At 38.6% G+C, this 23,849-nt stretch overlaps 1 protein-coding gene across 19 annotated transcripts in view; it reads right to left on the bottom strand.

The window, feature by feature from the left end:
* The window catches only part of MLLT10 (MLLT10 histone lysine methyltransferase DOT1L cofactor), a 146,483-nt gene that overhangs the window by 68,480 nt on the left and 54,154 nt on the right, over positions 1 to 23,849 (bottom strand). For 17 of the 19 annotated variants that reach the window (XM_084782433.1, XM_084782430.1, XM_084782431.1 and 14 more), the window contains 3 exons: positions 14,837 to 14,940; positions 13,032 to 13,125; positions 10,331 to 10,426 (listed from right to left, as the gene is read on the bottom strand). In XM_084782433.1, coding sequence (XP_084638559.1) covers positions 10,331 to 10,426; positions 13,032 to 13,125; positions 14,837 to 14,940 — 294 coding nt within the window. Of the gene's footprint in view, positions 1 to 5,797; positions 6,399 to 10,330; positions 10,427 to 13,031; positions 13,126 to 14,836; positions 14,941 to 23,849 lie in introns of those variants that run through there. The other 2 variants (XM_084782435.1, XM_084782429.1) reach the window with 2 other exon arrangements.

The following is a 23,849-nucleotide window of genomic DNA, read 5'->3' as shown; positions in this document are numbered from 1 at the left end:
TGGATAAACAGCAGCACATTCACACCAAATACCCAATTTCATAAAACCAACAATACTAGATACAATGACCTCCCACAAAGAAATAGTGGACAATTTCCATACCTCTTCCTCACCTTGTGGCTAATGACATCACACATCAAATAAGCCTCACAAATATCTATAGAACAATTATCCAAACCTTGCCAAGTATACATCCTTCTCAGCAGCCCATGGAACTTTCTTTAAAATATATTGTAATAGGATACAAAGTGACAATAAATATAGGAAACTGAAATCACTTGTATTCTATTTGAACTAGACATGAACAGCAAGAGATAGCACAAATAAACTAACTAGCTAACTAACTAACTAACTAACTCAGGGAGTATTTTTGACACACTACTGAATGTATCCTTGAAGAAATCCAGGAAATAAACTCCAAGAAGCAAATTAAAATGAAAACATAGCATACCAAGACCTACGAGATACAATGAAAGCAGCCCCTAAGAAGGAAGTTTGTAGCCTTAAGTGGCTACCTTAAAAATTAAGATCTCAACAAAACAAAACAAAAACAAACAAACCAACCTCAAATAAGTAACATGCATACACAGAAACATATTAGAGCAGAAATTAATGAAATAGAAACAAAAATATAATACAAAGATGCAATGACAGAGTTGACCTTTGAAAAGATAATAGAACTGGTAAACCCTTAGCTAAACTAACCAAAAGACAGAAACAGATGGTCCAAATGTACAAAACACAAAATGGAACACATAACAACAAATTATCAATGAAATTCATAAAATCATCAGGATATACCTTAAAAACTTATATTCCAGGGCTGGGGAGCTGGCTCAGTCGGTAAAGTGCCTGCTGCACAAGCATGAGGACCTGAGTTCGGATCCCCAGCACCCAGGTAAAAACCAGGTGTGGAGGTGAACATCTGTAACCACAGCACTGGTGGAGCGGAGATAGGCAGTCTCCTGGAGCTTATCGCCCAGCCAGACTAGCCAAACCGAAGAGCTCCAGGTTCAGTGAGAGATCCTGTCTCAAAAAATAAGGTGGAGAGCGATCAAGGAAGGCACCTCTACACACATAAGCACACATCTGCATATGAACCTACATCACAAATGAGCACACACATGCAAACCTGTACATACACATACAACACTTTCTCCACTAAATTGGAAAGCCAAAATGAAGTGGATGTATTTTTTTAGATATATGACCTACTAAAACAGACTTAAAGTAAGCAGTGAGATTAGTGCAGTAATTTAAATATCTCCCAAATAAAAAAGGCCAGACCTGGGAGGAATTACTGCTAAATTCCACCAAACCTTTAAGTAAGAACATCACTGATTCTCAAACTATTCCATAAAAAAGAGAAAGAGGGTACACCATGAAATTCTTTTCTAAAAAGCCATTATCAAGATAGAAGCACAACAGCCAAGAGAGATGTACAAAGTGGCAACGGTGGAAGGGCATGCTCAGGACTTGTACAACAATGTCTCTCATCAGTACACATACAAAGCTTCTCGCAAAGTTTCTGCAAACTGATCATTCCCCATGATCAAGTGAGCCTCATTCCAGAGATAGAGGAATGGCTTATCATATGCAAACCAGTAAATATAACAGATCACTAAATGACTGCAAGGACAGAAATCACAGTATCATCACAGTAGATGTAGAAAAGGTTTCTGACAAAATCCAATATACATTCATGATTAAAAGCCTAGGAACAGACATTTTCTCAATGTAAAAAGGTAATCTATGACAAACCCATAGCCAAAGTTATATTAAATAGGGAAAACTTTAAAGCATTTCCACCAAAACCAAGTATAAGACAAAGGTGTCCACTATCTCTGATCTTATTCAATATAATGCTTTAGCTAGAGCAATAAGACAAAACAAACAAAGAGAGAGAGAGTGAGAAAGGGAAAAGGGGAGGGAAGGAGGGACGGAGGCACAGACAGGAAGAGAAATACAAATAGGAAGGAAAAGTCAAAGTATCCTAATTTACTGATGGTGTGATTCTGTACATAAAACAAAAAGACACCAGTTGAAAAGTCTTAGATCTGATAAATACACTCAGCAATGTTGAAAATAAACAAAACTAACATACAAAAGCTAATGGCCTTGAAAGAAATCAGGTAAATGACAACTGGGGAGGTAAGTCAGTTGGTGAGATGCTTGCCACACCACACAAGCATGAAGCCCTGAGTCCTGTTCCACACAGCCAACACTTGAAGCCTGCACACAGGCACGCACACACAAACAAGGGGTATGAGACAAACAAGCTCATCAAAGTGAGAAGAGAAGAACTAGGGATGGATAGTTTATACATGCCAACAAATAAAAGGTATTTTTTAAAAAATACTGGCATTATCACCAAGCCTAGTCACAAAACCATAGTAACAAAGTCAGTGTAGCAGTGGTTAAACATGTCGATCAATGGAAAAGTAGAGGACACAGATATAAACCCACCTAATTTTTGACAAAGATACCAAAAATACACACGAAAGAATAGATTAACATCTTCAACAAATGGTGCTAGAAAAACTAGATATCCACATGCAGACAAAACCAACCTTGTACTTCTTACCCGACATAAAAATTCAACTCCAAATGTACAGAAGGCCTTAAGCTAGGATCTAAAACTCAAACTGTTAGAAAGAGAAATAGGCTGAGCATGGTGAATTTCAGAACTGAAGGGCAAGGATGAGTCTAGATAAGAATCCTCGTTTACATATCAAGTTCCAGGGTAGCCAGGGCTAAAGAGAGAACCTGCCTCAAAAGATACGGGGCAGGGTACGGTAAAAGCACATTTCAAGGTATAGTAATGGGTAAGAACTTTGTGCATAAGACTCTAGAAACTCAAGAAACTGGGCCAGCGATTGGCAAGTGGGACCTCATGAAAATAAAAAGCTTCTACACAGCACATGACAGAGTTACTCAGGGAAGAGACAGTCTACACAATGAAAGATGATCTTTCCTGGGTATATATCTGACAGGATTACTAGACAAAGAACTCAAAAACTAAATAATGGGCCGGAAACAAGGCTCTGCGGTTAAGAGCACTTGTTGCCCTCACGGAGGACCCAGGTTCAACTCCCAGCCCCCATACAGCAGCTCTAACTCGGATTCCAGGGGATCGGATCTGATACCCTTATCTGACTTCTGGGGGCACCAGTCAAGCACATAGTGCACACACATATATATACAGGAAACACTCATTTAAGATAAAATAAATCTTTTTCAAAAAGGTTAACAAGAAATCAAACAACCCAATCAATATATGAGCAAATTAAGTGCAAAAGAGAATACTCAAATGACAAAGTACAAATGGCAATAAACATATCAAAATGTCCAATCTCACTAGCCATTAGAGGAATGCAAATTAAAATCAAAATTGATAGACTTCTCTCACCCAAGTAAGAACGGCAATCATTAAGAAAACACCTATACAAGTGAATTTAAAAGTAAATTAAAAGTTAAAAAATTCACTACAAATGCAGGCAAGGAAGTGAACAAAGTAAACCTTTAGAGTCTACTGGTGGAAACACAAACTAGTTCCATCACTACGTATATCAGTATGGAGGTTCTGCAAAACACACACACACACACATACTCTACCACACAATCCAGCTGTAGCACTGCTGAGTATTTTCTCAAAGGAATTCAAATTAATTGCAACACTATTTACAAGAGCTAAGTTATGAAATCAATCTAACTTTCCATCAACAGAGAACTCGAGGAAATGTGTGTATGTGTGTCTGTGTGTGTATATACACATAGAATTTTTCCCAGTGATAAAGAAACTTATGCTGGTGGCAAGAAAATGGATACATTATAGAGAATCATATTAAACAAATTAAATCAGACTCAGAAAGACAAATGCTATGTTTTCTCTCATTTGTGGTTCCTAGATTTTACGAAGACATATAAAAATTCTATGCACATATGATGTGAAAGTTGAAACAAGGAGAATTAGCAGGAGGTGGAGAAAAGGCAAAGGAAGTATGGGGTAATGTATGCTCAAAACAGATTATAAACAGTATGAAAATGACCTCATGTAACCCAGTAGCACACACACAACAAATACTATTTCTTTAAATTAACAAGTAAAATGCTCATATAGGCAAATACAGGTAAATGACATATTATTTTCCGTAGTGCTGCTGTCATTTAAAATCTAACATTATAAAAAAAAAATTACATTAGTTATGCTCGTGGGAGTGCAACTTGTCCAGCCACTATGAAAATCAATATAGCAGTTCCTCAGAAAGTTGGGGATTGATCTACCTCAAGATCAAGCTATATCAATCACTTAGGCATATATCCAAAGGACTATACACCCTAAAACAAGGACATATGTTCAGCCATGTGCTTTATTAAATAGCCAGACATTGGAAACAACCCAGATGTCTCTCAAACAAAGATTGGGTGTAGTAAATGTAGTACATTTACACAATGGAGTATTACTCAGCTGTTTTTTAAAAAATGACATCATCAAACAGGGCATGTGGTACACACCTATAATCCCAGTACTCAAGAGGCCAAGGCAGGAGGCAGATCTGTGTTGTACAGGTAGTTTAACAACAACACTCGAAGGGGAGGGGAGGGAGTCAATAAAGATGACCCTTAATGATACCCTGCTAAACCTCACAGATCAGGGCCTCATCCAGGCATCATTACATGTTTCCTCTGGCAGCAGATGAGAGCAGATGCAGAGACCCAGATATTTTGTGGAAAGAGTCTATATTGGAAGTCTTCATCAAATCCCTCCCACTCAGAGATCAGGGAATCCCTTGGAAAAAGGAGGTGTAAAAACAGTAAGAGCCAGAGGGGGTGGAGAACACCAAAAGAACAACGCCCTCATGCGCCGAGCGTGGTGGCACACGCCTTTAATCCCAGCACTAGGGAGGCAGAGGCAGGAGGATCCCTGTGAGTTAGAGGCTAGCCTGGTCTACAAAGGGAGTCCAGGACAGCCAAGGCTACATAGAGAAACCCTGTCTCGAAAAACCAAAAGACAAAACAAAAGAACAAAGCCCTCTGAATCAACCAAGCAAGGTGCATATGAGCTCAGAGACTAAAGCAGCAAAGCACACAAAACAAAGTTGTGTATCAGGGTCCTCGGTGTTACATTACAGCTATTAGCATAGTACTTTTATGAACTCCTGACTACAATGACTGGGTCTCTGACTCTTGTGCCTGCTCTTGGGACTCTTTCTCCTGCTGGGTTGCCAGATCAAACTTCAAACTTCAGTATGATTGTTTTGCTTATCTTATTATATGCCTGTTCTTTTCTACTGAGAGACATAAAGAGAGTGGATCTGGAGGGTAGAGGAAGAACTGGGAGGAGCAGAGGGAGGGAAAACTATAATCAGGATATACTGTTTGAGAAAAGAATGTGTTTGCAGTAAAATGAAAGGGGGGAGAGTAAACAAAAAAGAAAAGTTGTAAGTTAAAAAGAACTAAGTAAATAATTAGCCACAAGTTCCAGGCCAGCCTAGCTTATGAAATATGGCCCTATATAAAAACTAAATTGATTAATTTTAAAAAAAAAACTTATTTTAGCCAGGCAATGGTGGTGCATGCCTTTGATCCCAGAACTTGGGAGGTAGAGGCAGGCAGATCTCTGAGTTCAAAGCCAGCCTGGTGTACAAAGTGAGTTCCAAGACAGCCAGGACTATACAGAGAAACCCTATCTTGAAATATCAACAAACAAACATACAAAAACAGAATGAAAACAATATTTTTTTTAAATTTAAAAATCAGGCTTAGGGTGTGGCTTAAAAATACCATTCACACCTACCTAGAGGAGCTGAATTCAATCCCCAGCACTACGAATAAAAGAAAAGAGCTGAAGTCTGAGGCTAGAACCATTTACAGCTCCTCTTCATTAGTAGTCACTTCTTAGAGTTTAGTCTCAGCAAACATGGCCATTCTACGTCGGTGCTCTTGCCTTCACTTGTCCTTTCTTAGCTCTTTAATTATGTAAAAGCTTCACCTTATACAGGAGATTCCAAAAAGAAAACACATTTTAAAAAATGAAGTGGATGCCTGTTAACTCCTAATACTGAACATTCTGCTGAGACACAAAAAGTAATAGTAATGCAATGATTCAGTTGTATTCCTCTGAGCCATGAAAGAAAACTAGAAATCGCTAATTCTCTTATGAGATGAGTAACCCTAAACAAAAGGTAAATCTGGTCAATCCTAAGCCTGCCATCCAGAAACCTCCACCTTACTCTAAAGTGTTTACACTGGGCAAAACCTCCTCAGTCTGCTGCCAACTATTAATAGCAAACTGCAAGCAAGGACAGGGAATAATCCCTTCTCTTGGTAACAAGAGACACATAGACTTCTGGCAAATTTGCTTGGAATTGAACACATTTCAACAAAAGTAATTTTTTACTATGGTTCATTTTAAGATTTTTTTTTTAATGGAGTTTGGGCATGGTAGCAAGTACTTTTAATCCCAGCACTCAAGAAGCAGAAGCAGGAAGCTGGAGAGATGGCTCAGAAGTTAGAGCTCTGTCTGCTCTTCCAGAGGTCCTGAGTTCAAATTCCCAGCCACCACATGATGGCTCACAATTGTCAATAATGTGATCTAACACTCTCCTCTAGTGTGCAGGTGGACACGCATGCAGAGCACTGTGTACATAATAAATAAATACATCTTTAAGAAGAAAAGGAGAAGCAGCAGCAGCAGCAGCAGCAGCAGCAGCAGCAGCAGCAGGTGGCAGATCTCTGAATTTGAGGCTAGCCTGGACCAAACAGTGAGTTCCAGGATAGCCAGAACTCTGTAGAGAGAACCTGTAGCAAAAAGCAAAAACAAAACAAACAAGCAAACAAAACAAGCAAATAAAACCAACCTGGTACCAAAATCTTCAGAAATGGTTTAGTATGTACCGCACAGAAGCTATACTTCAAACTATGAATTTTCATCTTTTCTTGGGTAAGCAACATACAGTACAATTCTCTCAGGCAACACTACAGTGACAGAAAGCAGCAGCAGCAGCAGCTCTGGGTCAGCAATGAGGATACACTGCAGAGGGCAAGTGTACTGCTAAACTGTGGGCCTCAGCAGGCTGGAAGCAACTTTCAGTTTGCAACATTTTACATCTTTGAATTTATTCATGTATCCCTCTCTTCTTTAAACTGCAGTACACCTACAGCACAGTCAGTAATGCTGGCAGGCTTAAAACTCCCAAAACAAAAACCTGATACAATATTGTCTTGTATGCAATGAATAACCAACAAACCCCAAACAATGACCTACAACTTAGCCTTTAGATTTTTTTTTTCCTAAGGCAGGAGTCTCACTATGTAGCTCCAGATAGCCTGGAACTCAATTGTGCAGAACAAGGTGACATCAGATACACTGAGATCCACCTGCCTCTGCCTCCAGAATGCTGGGATTAAATGTGATTCCTAACTATGCATTCGTCTTTTCTGAGGCTGAGAACATACCTACATTTTCAGAATTTGGGAGACAGAGGCAAGAAGATCAGAAATTCAAGGCTAGCCTGGTCCACAAAAAATCCTGTCTCCAAAAAAAAAACAAAAAACAAAAAACAAAAACCTGGAACAATAAACAAAATTCCAAAGTATGAACAGATTATGAATGTTACATTCAATGAAATAAATCATTTGACTTACATTTCTTGGGCATGGGTAAGGGGTGTTTCCAGGACACATCCTATGTCTGTCTTTCACACACTCACACTAACTCATGAGCACTCAAGTCTCTTACATATAATGCTGTAGTGTTTGCATATAATCTATAGATATCCTCCAACACACTTATTTCAAGATTACCTGTAATACCTAATACAATGGGGTCTGTAAATGTCCAATACATGTGTCCTTTTTCCTCTCTTATTTATCTGCATTTGCTGTTAGCACTCTATGCTGGCCTGGAACTACTGAACGTCCTAATTCAGTCTCTGCAATTACAGATGTGTACCAACATGCGAAGCCTAGACATAGACATCTAAAAGAGGACAGCCAGGTACAGTGTGATGCAGGTCTATAATTCCAGCTACTAAGGAAGATGGGGCAAGACGACAACTTGACACAACAGTTAGGACTGGCAACACAGGGAAAAAAAACTCCTTTATGAATGATGAAGGGGGGACAAAAAAGAGACAGGGCAATAGATAGCTTTTAAATGGGTGTAAAGATGGAGGAAAAGCTCTGTCTGTAGCATTCCTATCAATTCAACTATGTTATTACTTAACACCGTAACGTATTTTAAAAGTCCTACTCCAAAGAAAGCTAGTAAGTATAATAATAAAACTTACAGTTTAACTCATGAATAGTATGTTTATAATAAACCTCAATTAATACTAAAATTCAAAAACATGGGCTGTGTAGCTCAGTGGCAGAGTGCTTGTCTTGAATGCCTGGGGCCTTGGGTTCAACTACCAGTACCAGAGGGAGAAAAATAAAATCAAAAAATATTTTAGGATTGATAACAAAAAACTAAGTTATACCTTTAATATAAGCTGAAAGTAATATCCAAATATTGTTTAACTCTAAAATCTGCAACTAAACAAAATTAATTAAATACAACATTTTAAATCTAAAATTCCACAGCAATTTATGAACAGTAAAATCCACAATCACATTCATTTGGGGGCGATAAATGACAAGCACTAGCACAAAACTGCACTTGTTCAACGATGTACTACATTAGTAACTATGCTTCAGTCACATGACATAGCAAGCATTCAAATCAATATGACCACACAACGGCATTTCTAAAACAAAACAATGTCCGCGAAATACAACTAAACACCAATAATGGTCAAGACTTTTCACACTGTAATAAGGCCTACCTACAGAAATGTCAAGTCCGTGGCTTCAAAAGCCTAAATAAAATCTCATAGAACCACTTACTAAAACCGTTAATTAAGCCAGCTCCTGTCGTTCTGATCATCAGCAATCCAAGTGACAAACCTACTTTCACTTATCCCTAAACTACCTTGTAAGACAAGCATGCAATTATTGGCTACAAGGGACTGTGTAGAGAATTTGTGTACTGTATGGAAGGATCACCTGTCAATAAAAAGCAAGCAATACGAGGTAGGAGATGAACTCTGGGATGCAGTGATATGGAGATTTGCCCCAGACTCTGAGGAAGATGGCCTTATGAGATTGAGGAGAGGTAAGCAGCCATGTGGCACACACAGAATAGATTCAATGAGGAATGTAAGTTATGAGCTAGTTGGGCAATGGGACAAAGAGTATGACGTAGGCATTTAGTTACAAATAATAAAGTCTAAGTTGTTACTTGGGGAACTGGGGTACAGGTGTGAAAGAGACCTCCAATATTTACATATATAACTCTTTTAACTATGCTAATCTTAAATATAAAATTTCACTTATTTTGTTCACAGTAAGGAACAATCTCAAAACTAAATGTTTGAAACTTTTTAATATTTGACTTGAGAAAGGTTCAAACATAAATTAAACCAACATGATAAAATAACTATACATTAGCATTTCCCAAATCCTAAGGACTTACAGAAATAAAATGTTGTATGACCTTATTTTTACACATTAAATGCAATCTGCAGCCATAGTTACAAGACTAGTTCATCTCAACTCTATAAGGACATTCTCTCTCCATTTAAGAGTCCCTCTTTTACCTTATTTCCATAAAGATAATTCATAGAAGTTATTCCTGTACCACATTGGCAATATAGTCTTAATCATAAACGAGTATGAATAATTCTATAATATTCTTTTAATTAACAAAAAATAATCATAGCCTTTAAAGTAAGTAAAAATGTAAGCGGAAAACAGGTTAATCAGAAGAAAGATTAGTATTTAAGCAAGATTTAGTATTTTAATTAAAAAGGCAAAACATTCGCAAACAAGCTATATAGTATTTGGTGACTAGAAAAAAATATTAGCATTGCTGAAAACTAAAAAACAGCCAAGAATGTTTATAACTCAAAGTTGTTCTATTATAAAGGAGAAAGGCAGATGAGAAAATTACTTACATGTGAAATAATCAGTTAGTGATGCACAGCAACAAACTGTCATTGCTCAAGTCACCTCAAGATTTTTAAAGATGACTTGTTAACACATGCAGGAAATCACTCTCATGCTGTCAACCAAGTTTTATTTAAAATTTCATTTACAATGGTCAAAACTATATTTACAAATATGGCATTAGTTTAAACCTAGTTTTTTATTTGATATTCTATTAAGCCAAAAAACTTTCTGAATTTCAACGTTTCTGTTTCGCTGTGGAAAACAATTTTACCTAAAAAGACTTTTTAAATTTTATTAAGTGATGTGCTACATAATTAGCAACAACAAATCCACTTACTTTTTTCTCTTTCTCATGATGTTTATCCTGAGAGTGAGAGGAAGAATCACTTAAACTTTGATCATGTGACCTATTAGATCCTCGTTTGCTCTTTTTCTAAAAAAAAACAAGAAAATATATACATATGTATATATGTATATTTTTAAAATCCACTTTTTATTAGGCTTAAACTACGTTCAATGTAGAATGGTTTTTAACTGTCAAAAGTTTTTTTAATCAGTATTTCAACTGTTTAAACATCATCCACTGCAATACAAAGAAAAAAATTAACCCTAAATTTAACATCAATGCCATATTTTTGCATATTTATTAAGATGTGCAGTAACAAGCCAGGCATAGTGGCATACATCTTTTATCTCAGCACTCAGGAGGCAGAGGCAGGCAGATCTCTGTGAGTTCAAGGTTAGCATGGACTACATAGAAAGAAGATACCCAAGGATACACAGACATCCTGTTCCCGCCTCCCCAAGGGTGAAAACATACCTATTTTTAAATAAGCCACTATATTGTCAAAGTTGACTTTAAAGAAAAGCTTTAACAAAAGATGCCATATTAAAGAATAATGCCACTAGGGATAGTGGCACACACCTGAAATCCCAACAGTTGGATACAGGAGAAAAATAGGTGGCAGGACTGGAAGAACAGGAAGAAAATATTTAAAGAGTTAACTTTATGCCAGTAGTAAAGCAAGAAGCATTTACTTTCAATACTGAAAAAAAAGCACTTCTCTAAAAGCTTACCTCTACAAGTCACTTAGAACAAAGTAAGACAAATATCAGTGTTAGGCCCATGCATTTTTAAAAGCATTACATATTTCTGTTTAAAATTTATGACTGCATGATACAGGATGAAGGTAAGAGTCATTCAGAGTGCTTACAAGTTGGTGGTGCCATAACTAGAGCTTTAAACTGACTATAAAACAAGTTCAAGTTTTATGCAAGTTATATTTATTAACCAGATGACTTTTCACTACTAATAAATAGGATTATATCGATAATTAGTAATGAAGAAACTCTAGTACAGATGTTTAAAAATATTTTTTTTACATAAGACCCTGTCCAAAAAAACAAAACAGAAAACAAAACAAAACAAAACAAAACAAAAGCACCCAGATCTCATATAGCCAGGTTGGCCCTCAAGAATACATAGCAGGAAAATTACTTTTAACTTCTTGTTTGTTTGTTTTTCAAGACAGGGTTTCTCTGTATAGCCCTGGCTATCCCGGATTTACTTTGTAAACCAGGCTGGCCTCGAACTCACAGAAATCTACCTGCCTCCGGCTCCCTAGTGCTGGGATTCCATGGGTGCGCCACCACGCACGGCTTGACTTTCAACTCCTTAACTACTATTCTACCTCATCCAAGTGCTGGGTGGGTGGGGTTACAAAAATAAGCCACCAGACACAGCCTCAAAATTTTCAATTTTATAATATCTAAACTTCTTGTAACCCATTAAGATAAATCACAATCTTGAGCAATAAGTGATACAGATACACACTTTTAGGTACACTTGTGTATCGTTGATGAGCAATAACATAACAATGTGCTGTACTAGATAATTTCATCTATGGATTTCTGAAGTGTTCATTTCAGAATGGTTAATAATATTTATATATTTACCTAGTAAACAGGTAAAGATAACTAAAAATAAGAAATTTAAAAAGCAACAACATAAAAAAAATAAAAAAAATAAAAAGCAACAACAAAAATAACTAGGTATATGACTCTACATATTTAAGAGCTAAGAAACAAATACTTAAGATGCTCCAAAGAAAATGGACATAAATACATAAAATCCAAATATATAAAATCCAAAGTTTCTAACTACAGTCTGGAAAGATAGTCAGCTACAGTCTGGAAAGATAGTCAGCAGTTAGGAGTACTTGTTAGTCTTTTAAAGGACCTAACTAAGTTCAGTGCCCAGCACGTACAAGGTGGCTCACAGCCATCTATAACTCCAGTTCCAGTAACATCTGCTGACCTCGGGGCACCAGGCACACATGTGGTGCACATACACACATACACAGAAAATGTTTCAATCTTTCAAAACAAAAGCTTCAAAAAAATTATGACACAACCATCCACCTAAGTCTGACTTTTTTTAACCACAAAGTATGACTAAATCTCAAAATCTTTTAGAGAGGGTCTTAAGGTCTTAAACCAACTTACAAAACAGCCTTATTTCTGTTTTACTATTTTCCTAGTAAATGAAAACAAAAATTAATTATATAACAAAGTGGATGTAAGTGGTGCAACAGGAAGACGAGGCAAGAGACAAAAAAAAAATTCAAAATGATTACTAACAGGAAATCAAAGCAACTAAAACATTAAAGAGTTTTCTGCAAATTCATTTTTCCACTAAGTGTTATTTGCTAGTATATACTCTGATCTAGAATACTCTAGTAAAGCAGAACTTTTAAAAATTACTAGTTCCATTCCACTGTCAATAAAGAATACATTAAAAAGTCTTTTTTGAGACAGGGTTTCTCTGCTGTCCTGGAACTCTCTGTAAGACCACTCTGGCCTCAACCTCACAGAGATCCACCTGTGTGCGCCATCACCCCCTGGCATGCTAAAAGCATTTAAATCTTCAGTGAAAATCACGGAAAACCTGTGACTACACTCTGATTTTATGCCCCTCTCGTGTTGCCATCTTTTCAAAAGCAACTGTTGTTTACTACTAAATTGACAGCTGTCCTTACCAGCTTACTAAAGTGGTATTTACAGTAGCCACAGTACTGGACGTTGTCGGCGCCATTCCCTTCTTCTTCACAAAGCAGCCCGGCAAACTGGGCACTGCAAAATGAACACCAGGAATGTATCAACAGACCTCAAACAATGGTACACTTAAGCAAAGGAAATTAACTTGTTAGCGCTTTTAAGACAATATAAAGGAAAATGGGACCAGATGGGGCCAGAGGACTAGCTCATTAGGAAACCGTCTGCTTGCTCATTAGTATGTGAAAGGTCCTAGCTATGCCAGTGCCCACCTTGCACACTCACAAAAGTAAGGAGACAGAGCTGGGCCTGGTGGCACACACCTTTAATCCTAGCACTCGGGAGGCAGAGGCAGGTGGATCACTATGAGTTCAAGGCCAGCCTGGTCTACAAATCTATCCAGGACAGCCAAGGCTACATAGAGAAACCATGTCTGAAATAGTAAGGAGAGAGAAGAGCTCCACTGTAGTTGCAGCCAACTCTGTTTCACCTCCACTTGTAATTTATCATTCAATAAGATTATAGTTATAGTTTATAAGAAACTCTTCATCTCTAATAAAGATGATCTAATAAAGATGAATCAAGGTTTTATGTCACCAAATATCAATGAAGTCGCTTTAAAAGTTACATACAATGACATATGCCTGCAATCCCAAGTGCTAGGAAGGATTAGTTGAGCCTAGGACTTTGAAACAAGCATGGATAACAATGAGAGCCAATCAAAACACAGTAACAATGTTTCATTAAGATAACTATAATTTGAAAAAAATACTAGAAAAATAAATAGCAGTAATTTTATAGAGGAAACCAGCTAAATCTCTTTTCATAATTAGTAATTTTCACTTTTAAAAATCATTGTTAGGGGTTTGAGAGATGGCTCAGTGGTTAAGAGCACTGCCTGCTCTTCTATAGGGTCCTGAGTTCAAGTCCCAGCAACCACATGGTGGCTCACAACCATCTATAATGTGATTGGATGCCCTCTTCAGCAGATAAAGCACTCATATGCAATAAATCTTTTTTAAAAAATCATTGTTAGTGCAAATAAAGGCAATATGGTGGCAATTACAATGTCCTTTCTTTCTCTGAGCTGTTTCTCAGGTCTTAGTAGCATGTTACTACTAAGTTACAGTCCTATCCCCTTTTACTTGTTAACTTTATTCATGCATTGTGTATTTTTGAGGGGAACACCTCTGAACCACAGCGCACGTGTCTCTAGGTCAGAGAGTAAGTTGGGAGAGTTGGCTACTTCCACCATGTGGCACCCGGGGTTTAAAGTCCAGTCATCAGGCTGGGCGGCAAGCCTCTTTCCTCGCTGAGCCAGCTCTTCTTACTTTTGTATTTTACAAACAGGGTCCCTCTCACGAGCTTGTCCAAAGTGGCTTTGAACTTACTCTATAGCTCACATAGGCCTTGAATTTGCAATCTCCCTTCCTCTATCTCCTGAGTAGCAGGTATTACAGGACTATGCCACAGGGCTGGCTCACACTTCATCAATTAATAAGAAGAATTTCTTTGCAATTCTTACATGCTTCAAAAACACAGCAAGATAATGAGCAGGATCAACATAGACTATGCTTTTTTTTTTTTTTGGGTCAAAAACCATATACGAGGGCTTGAATGTAACTGGGTCAGAGTGCTTTTACAACATATACAAGGTACTCGGTTTGACTTAAGAGTATTCCAATAGAATGCACTGTAACAATACATGAGCAGGTTGATATTTGATTTCTTGATGTTATATAATGTATTTGCCAATTTTATTTCTTTATAATTATGGAAGCATACTTACCATGTTACATGAAAAGCCTGTCGACATCCATGTTTATTACATGTCATGCAAGCACCAGTGGCTGCTTTGCTTTCTCTTCCTTGCTCATCACATATGTAGCAAGTCTTGGGATAAAGGACAAAAACAAAAATGAAACAAAAATCACAGACACACTTAATATCAATCTGTATTTTATAGCTACTTCAGAAATAACACCAGATTTACTATCTAACCTTTACTTAAAATTATAAGTTCATAAAGGCATTGTTTTCATTAGACTTCCATTGGACTCAAAAAACCTGCCAGACAAGAGGCCTCTTCGTTGGCACTGAGGTCAAGAGGTAGGATATAGTTATTCTTCCATACCTTATAGAATAAAGCATGTAAGTGAAGTATAGGATATTTCAACTCTCCACATAACAATTAAGCCCCAATAACATGATATCCTAGAGCAGGAAGGAAGACACGTTAGCTTACTAAATCAGAAATTCTTCATGAGACCAAGACATTGTGTGCATTCCTCATATAAATATAGGCTTTTACAGCTCAATATCATAAGTAGCCATTTGATAGAAACTCAAGTATAAAAATACTATTTTATGATCAGCAGTATATAAGTGAGTAAAATTAACAGCCAACTAGAAGCTGATTACAAAGAGACCAATGTCCAACTATTGTAATGCCCATAAGGGGGCTGTAAGAATCAAGCTCCAGGAGTGAGGACACATACCAATCAGCCCAGCACTCAAGAGGCTGGGACCACAACGTCAAAGCTAGCCTAGATTACATAGCAAGTTCAAGGCTGGCCTGAGTTAGATACTAAGACCCTATATCAAAAAACAAATAGGTTAACAGTTGTTCAGAGAACAGATTTTATTTATAAGAGAGCTGGAGTGTATACACTGAGCCACCATTAAAGCAACAAGAATTCCACATTGTATCAAAACATCACATAATACCTCATAAAACCACCCAAGCATGAAAACCTCAATTCAATCCCCAAAACTCAAGTTAATAATAAGATGGTGTGCACATATAATCCCAGCTTTGGGAAGTGGGGAGAGGAAGACCCCCGGGGCTTGCTGAACATGCAGCCAGCCTACTTAGCCTGCTCAGTAAGCTCCAGGTAAGGAAGAGACCCTGTCTAAAAATCAAGACGGATGGCACCTGAGGTTGACAACTGGCCAATATAGACATTTTTTTTTCAATGCATAATCACAACTGCGTTAACAGTACAGGCATTTAAAAATTATACTAGTAAAAGGATGGAAAGATGGCTCAGCAGTTAAGAGCAGTAGCTGCTCTTCCAGAGGACCCACAATCAATCCCTAGAACACATATGTCTGCTCGCAACTGTCCATTGATCCCAGGGGATCCAAATCCCTCTTCTGGCCTCAGCAGACACTAGGCAAACATGTGATGCATAGAAATTTGTGTATCCCAAACATCCTTAAACATAAAATAACTTTACAAAAAATTACAGTAGCAAATCAGTTGTGGTGATCCACAACTCAAATCAGCCTGGACTACGTGAGATTTTGTCTCAAAAACAAACAACAAAGCTGGGCATGGTGGAACATACCTGGAGATAGAAGCAGGAAGATCAAGAGTTTGGGGCCATCTTTGAGTCTATGCCCATACCACCCCAAACACCCCCAATCTCATGTGGGTCATCCTCAGTTAGAACCAATCTGAGCTCAAACAAAACAAACAAACAAACAAAAACTGTCTCAAAATATTTAAAGGAGGAAAAAGGGAGGAAGGGAAATTGCTCAGTAGTAAAGAGCACTTGCTGGGGTTGGGCTCAGCGGTTAATGTTGTCTGCTCTTCCGGAGGTCTTGGGTTCAATTTCCAGCAACCACATGGTGACTTACAACCATCTGTAATGAGATCTGATCCCCTCTTCTGATGTGCATTAAGACAGAGTGCTCATATACATAAAATACATGAAAATATATATTTAAAAATACACACATGTATATATGTATGTATATATATATATATGTATATACGTGTGTGTGTGTGTGTGTGTGTGTGTGTGTGTGTGTGTGTGTGTTTTAAGAGCACTGGCTATTCTTCCAGAGAACCTGGACCCCATTCTCAGCACCTACATAGCAGCTCACTACCTTCTGTTCTAGCTAATCCAATGCCCTCTTCTGGTCTCACAGAAACTATATGCACTACTGCACTTACATGCAGGCAAACCACAAACAAATCAAAATAAATAAGTCTTTTTCATTTCCATGTTTTTTGTTTAGTTTGTGACTTTTTTCCTTTTTTTAAAGACTTATTTATTTATTTATTATGTATACAGTGCTCTGCCTGCATGTACACCTGCAGGCCAGAAGAGGGCATCAGATCACATTATCGATGGTTGCCAACCATGTGGTTGCTAGGAATTGAACTCAGAACCTCTGGAGGAGCAGACAGTGTTCTTAACCTCTGAGCCATCTCTCCGGCTCCTGATTTTTTCCCCCCTTAAAGACAGGGGTTTCTTTGTACAACCTTGACTGACTTTCCTTGAACTAGCGCTGTAAATCAGGCTGCAGGCTGGCCTCGAACTCAAGAGATTTGCTTGCCTCTTCCTCCTGAATACTGGGGTTAAAGGTGTGCGACACCACTACCTGGCTTAAATATTTTTAAAAATTTAAAATTATGCTTTGAAATTGCCAAATACTCACTACATATTAGCATATTTATATAGAATGAGTGGTACCATATAGCGCTCACATCTACTCACAGGCTATTTTCTATAGCACTTCACAAGGAAGACAGGAACAAAGGAGACAAATAAGGACTCTCCATTGGGAAGGCAGGCTCAGGAATCATTTAAAGGAAAAGTATGGAGTCCCACCAATTGCTCAGACACTATTTTTAAGAGCTCTAGAAACTTTGAGGACAGGCAGCAAACTACTACACCCAGAACATATATAAAACCCAGCCCTGGGTAAGAGGAAAACAACGAAACCAGGGCATGGGGCTACATACCTACACCTCCAGCACTCTAGACACAGGCAGAAGGGTGGAGCTGCCTAAGGCAGCGTGAACCTCCAAGAAGATCAATAAGGAGACACACAGCAGACAAGACAGGTAAGAGAAAACACCCCCAGGGAAGGGGCGCCATCCAAAAAATACTCCTCAGCCAAAGATCTGTAACAATAAAGGTCATCTGATGCTAAAAATAACATGAAACTCTCTCCTCCTCCTGTCTTTGCATAAATACAAGGGAAAAAAGAACAGGCCTGCCTACACACAGCACACTAAAGGTTAACACCAAAGCAACAGGGAGTCTTTCATGCTCAAACTATCAAATCACTAAGGCTATAGGGAAAGGTGTACAACAAAGAAAATCACATTGGGCAAAAAAAGTGAAAACTTACTTCCCTAATACAGTTTTAAAAGATCTAGTATGGGGAATGGGAAGATACAAATTAGGGGATAAGCCGGGCGTAGTGGCACACGCCTTTAATCCCAGAACTCAGGAGGCAGAGGCAGGTGGATTGCTCTGAGTCTGAGGCCAGCCTGGTCTACAAAGTGAGTCTAGGCCAGCCAAGGCTACACAGAGAAACCATGTGTGTGTGTGGGGGGGGGGGGGGGGGAGTGAGGGGATGTAATCTGAATAAATTATTTGAATTTTTAAAAGATTTCTAAAAAAAGATATAGTATAAGGCTAAGCATGGTAATAATGCACACCTTTAATCTCAGCACTTGGGAGGCAGAGGCAGGAGGATTCTGTGAGTTTAAGGCTAGTCTGGTCTACTACAAAGTAAAACTTTGTCTCAAAGCAGGAACAAAACTCCATCAAAACCCTATGATACTCAGTATATGACTAACAGTGTATGAACATTTGCTGAAGACAAAGCTGTCTTTTTAAAAGAAGTAGGCAGATAGATCTCTGTGAGTTTAAGGGCCAGTCTGGTCTACATATTGAGTTCCAGCACTACTGGGAGTACATTAAGAGACACCCCCCCCCCAAAAAGAAACAAAACCAAAAGATACAATGTAGTCCTCCGCCTGAACACAAGGCATCATTAGATATAATCCTTCCAGACAATGAAGATAATCAGAGCCCTGCTTTTTTTTACATACTTCTATGTGCATGTATTTGTGAGGATGTATATGTGAAACTAGGTATCTTCTGCTACTGTTCTCCATCTTATTTTTTGAGACACAGTTTCTCACCTGGAGCTCACCATTTTGACTAGACTGGATGGCCAGCAAGCCCCAGAGATCTGTCTTCCTGTATCTGGCTTCTCAGCACTGGAATCACATATGCATGTCACCAAGCCCAACTTTTTATGTGCTTGCTAGAGATTCAAACGTGGATCCTCATAATTTGTTTAAACCAGGGACTCCCTTTATCCTCCAATTTATCTATTTTGAAATGAGAATCTCCATACCACATCTGTTGCTTTCTGTTTTACAGGTTCACAAAATGAGAAAAACATTGCCCAATCCAGATCTAACTTCCCTAATTTACAAAAAGAAGATTTAGGACACACCAAGTTCATGTAGGACATGGCCAGGAATTACGTGGCTTTGTGTCCAAGGAGCAGATTGCCACAGAGCTGCTAGAGATCTCTGAAGACTAGAGGGTGCTCAAATTCCTCCACGAGAAGATGAAGACCCACATCCATCCAAGAGGAAGCCAGAGGAAATGAGCACTGCAGTGCCAGCCTTGAAAAAGCTGCACCAAGGACTGAGACAACGCCACCTATTCCCTCCCTCGATAAACCTTTACAGCACCAAAAGTAAATAAGCTCTTTATATTTCTTTCATGAAGCTTATAAAATATGTTTCTGCGCAAATTTTTCAAATATCCCTAATTATTCCTTTCTACACCTCGTTCTTGACCTTCATCCTGGTTTCCTTCTCCGTTTAAATCTATCAACTCCTGTTCTCATTTCTCCCTTTATAATTTATCTTCCACTGTTGCTCAGGAAGGTCCCAGAGACCTCCAAAGCATACAGGCAATCCACTGCTCTTGGCTACCTACCTACCTACCAGAACTTGATAGGAAAACCCTACTGTTGAAGACACCAACATAATTTGGTCACAGAACATGAAGAAAACAAGCTGGCACCATCTTAAAAGCTTACTCCTTACTGGCAAGTTTTCATAGTTCCAGAAAGTGCCACGTAGGCTTCTGGCTATGCACATTCTTACCTGGCTGTAAACCATATGAGCTATGACAATAAGCCTGACAAGCCAACTGATTTTCTGATTGGAGTTAAGGTCTGCTCCAATAAGAGGAAACCAATGTTTTGCTCTGTGAATCTGGTCAAGAATCCAAGGATGAAAAATGTACCCGTATTTTACTTTGCTAAGTTGACATAGTATCAAACTGCCTTCTAAACACATTGCTTCTGTATTTATAGTTTAGACCAGCTCTCAGTCCCATCAGGGAAGCTTCTTTCTCTGGGTGGTGGTTAATACAGACAAGTTGCCAAACTGCAAATAACAAGGGTCTATGGAATACTCATGTCAAATGGGACATCTATAATCATAACTCCTGCCTCCAAGGCTCAGGGAACAGGACAGAAGAGGGGCTGATAAGATTTTAAGACTTGGGCTGGAGAGATGGCTCAGAGGTTAAGAGCACTGACTGCTCCTCCAGAGGTCCTGAGTTCAAATCCCTGCAACCACATGGTAGCTTATAACTATCTATAATGTGATCTGGTGCCTTCTTCTGGTATACAGGTGTACATGCAGCCAAGAGCACTGTATACAATTTTTTTTTTTTTGAGACACAGTTTCTCTATGTTATCTTTGTTGTCCTGGACTCACTTTGTAGACCAGGCTGGCCTTGAACTCACAGCGATCCTCTGCCTCTGCCTCTTGAGTGCTGGAATTAAAGGCATGTGGCACCATGCCCAGCTCATAATTTAATTTAAAAAAAAAAAGATGCTAAGACTTTGGCAGGCATGGTGTCACACACTTTTAATCCCAGAACTCAGGGAAGCAGAGGCAGATGGAATGCTGGGTTAGAGGACAGCATGGTCTACCAAATGAGTCCAGGACAGCCAAGGTTACACAGAGAGAAACCCCATCTAGAAAAACAAAAACATTCTAAGACTCAAAAGTCTGTAAGTACTGATGCAAAACAGTGTCTTCTGGGCATGAACGGCTGTTACATTCACAAACTAGCAACTATTCCAGGACGAATCAAGAAGGGGCTCACAAGGTACACCCCTGGCTGAGGAGCTATTGGCAGTTGAGACAGCTGCTAAGAAAGGAAAGTAAAAGTCTTTGTTTGCTCAAGCTCAGTTTGGGAAGGCCTGAGACTCTTAACCTCAGGGTTGTGGGTTCATGCCCCACGTTTGGCACCACCTATTGGCTCAGTTTCCTTAACAATTATACTTTATTATGAACTTATTAAATGGGTTTGAACGTACCTCCCTTACAACCCGACTAGACTACCATAAACAGGAGAGAAAGGAGATTAAGGAAAACTAGAATGAAACTTTCTGGGTATCAGCTCCTAGGAATTAATCCCCTGGCATAGTCAGGATTTCAGCAGTTCCACCAAAGTTGCTGCTGGAACCTGGAGCAACCAAAACCCAAAGCTGCAGCCGGAGCTGGAGCCGGAGCTGGAGCCGGACGGAGCCGGAGCCCAAAGCCTTGAAGCCTTCCCTGGAGCAGTTCTCTCTAGGAGCGTCTCCAAGTGGAGCATGATCAGTCAAACAATACCAAGACCCAAAAAAAGCCCACCCTCCTGTTTTAGGCTCAGACACACAAACACACACACACACACATATCCTCTCAGAGTCTGTACTAGGATGTTTTTAAGGGGGCAACAACCAAGACCACCACCACCACCTCCACCCCCCAGCCCCCCCCACCCCCGAAGTGGATAAACATCACCTGCTCTCTCACAATTGTGTTCCCTGTTCCGCACTTGGGATCAAAACAAAAACATGTTTATCTCCCCTACAAGTCTTCTTCAGGGATGCAGCTTGGGGTAGCTTGGCCATGTTCCAGGAGATGGCTTCACAGCCATGTGCATTTGAGTAGCATTAATTTTGCACTTGATTTATTTTTTTTTTAATTACATGAAGTTGGGGGTGAGACATTGGATGCGTCTGGAGTTGAAGAAATGTGGGGTACATACATAACCAAAATACACTGACTATATAGTACATTTCTCAAATTATAATAATATAAAAAATAGTAATAAAAGGCAGGCATGGTAGTGTACACCTTTAATCCCAGAACTCAAGAGGCAGAGGCAGACAGATCTCTTCTGAATTTGAGACCAGCCTGATATACATACTGAGTTCCAGAACAGCCAAACACAAATTAAATAAATGAACAAACAAACAAAATTAGAGATTTTTGCTAAGTGTACTCTGATAATCTGACACTGGCCCTACTGTTGGTGGAAAACCTTAGTATCCCGATTCAAACCTAAATATGCATTTAACATTTGTTTTTGGATGCCTTGAATTCTATCTGCCATCTCAGCCAACTTACTACCATTGTGATTACAAATAGAGGCACTAACATTACAATTTTTTACTTTTAAAATACAAACTACTTAAATGAGCCAATCTGTCTTCAAACTATGTAATTCTTCAATTTTCATACCCTTTCTGAAACTGCATATTCTGCTGTTATCTTGCTATTTTCCTTGATACCAAAAAATTTTAAATGACTTAGATGTATTATTTTGTCAAGAAAGAAAATATTCATCAGCATTGGAACCAGCTTCAGGATAGATGGAAAAGCCCAAGTGAACGGCAAGTGCTGTCAGGAATATCTCAAGAGCTTGGAGAAACTGTCACCATACTGAAATAAATGACCTTTACTATTTTCTTCATTAAAAAGGAGTAAGTCCAAGACCTATGTACATATCATGGCCCAAAGGACACTAACTTCTGGCACTCTTTTTACATGTACAGTATGGATCTGTTTTCTTGCTACAAATACAACTCCAAAGGCAGTCTTACACTTTGCTCCAAAGAGATGACCACTGGAGCTGAAAAGAGGACTCTGCTCCCTCAGAACCACAGTTCCGTTTTCAGCACCCACATGTGGAGGCATTATTACTGACTCTTTACTCCAGGTCAGGGGATACAACGCCCTCTTCTGGACACCATGGGCACCTACATTTATTTGCACATATCCAGATGCAGACACACATGCATATACATATTTTAAAGTACTTTTTAATTTAAAAAAAAAAATAGTCTCTTACAAAGAACAGGGTCATCCTCAGCTTGCCTTCTCTTGGAGTTCTAGATTCCAAAATGTGATGATAAAACTTCCTTCCCTTCATATATTACCTAGTCTCAGAAAGTTTGCTGTCTTTCAAATTTGAAGGCTTATGCAAAGGTGGGAGGAGTCCTCTATTGAATGTTTCACCTTGTGCAATACAAAACAAAGCAAGTGTACAATAAGTGCAGCTCAGAGTAAAGTATTTATGTAGCACACGCTACGCCCTCAGTTTTGTGCTGGGAAGCTGCAGTAATAATAATAAAAGTCATGAATGAATTTTCTGGATGCCATCCTTTATTGCCATTCACCTTGGACTGAAGTCTTCCAAAGCTCAGTAAGTCATTTTCCAATTATTACTAGGATTTCAGAATTGTATGTTGAATAAACACCACCAAAATAACTTCTCAAGTGATTTTTTTTCTTTATTTTTTTGAGCAAGGTCTTAATGTTATACAGACTAGTCTCAAACATTTGTTCCTCTGAAATAAGATTACAGGTGTAATAATGCATCAGGAAAACTATAAGACAAGAAAAACCCATATTTCTGGGACGAAAATTCCAATATTTTTAAAAGATAACTGTTCTTAAACCAAGTATTTAGCTGTGACTCCATTATATTAAAATTTGAATCTTATTCATGTCCAACTAAAAATTCCTTATATTTTCCACCATGTACATTTTATGCAAAGTTGTATTGACTTAAAATAATATACTACAATAAAAATAGTCCTAACAGTGGCACTGGTACATGCTCGTATGCATCTATTTAAAAAAAAAGTACAGGGGCTGGAGAGATGGCTCAGTGGTTAAGAGTACT

The sequence above is a fragment of the Acomys minous genome (genome assembly GCF_964271855.1).
Source record: "Acomys minous genome assembly, chromosome: 5".
Classification (NCBI taxonomy): Eukaryota; Metazoa; Chordata; class Mammalia; order Rodentia; family Muridae; genus Acomys; species Acomys minous.
Note: the sequence above shows the minus strand (reverse complement) of the source record. Positions and strands in the feature narration are given on the sequence as shown.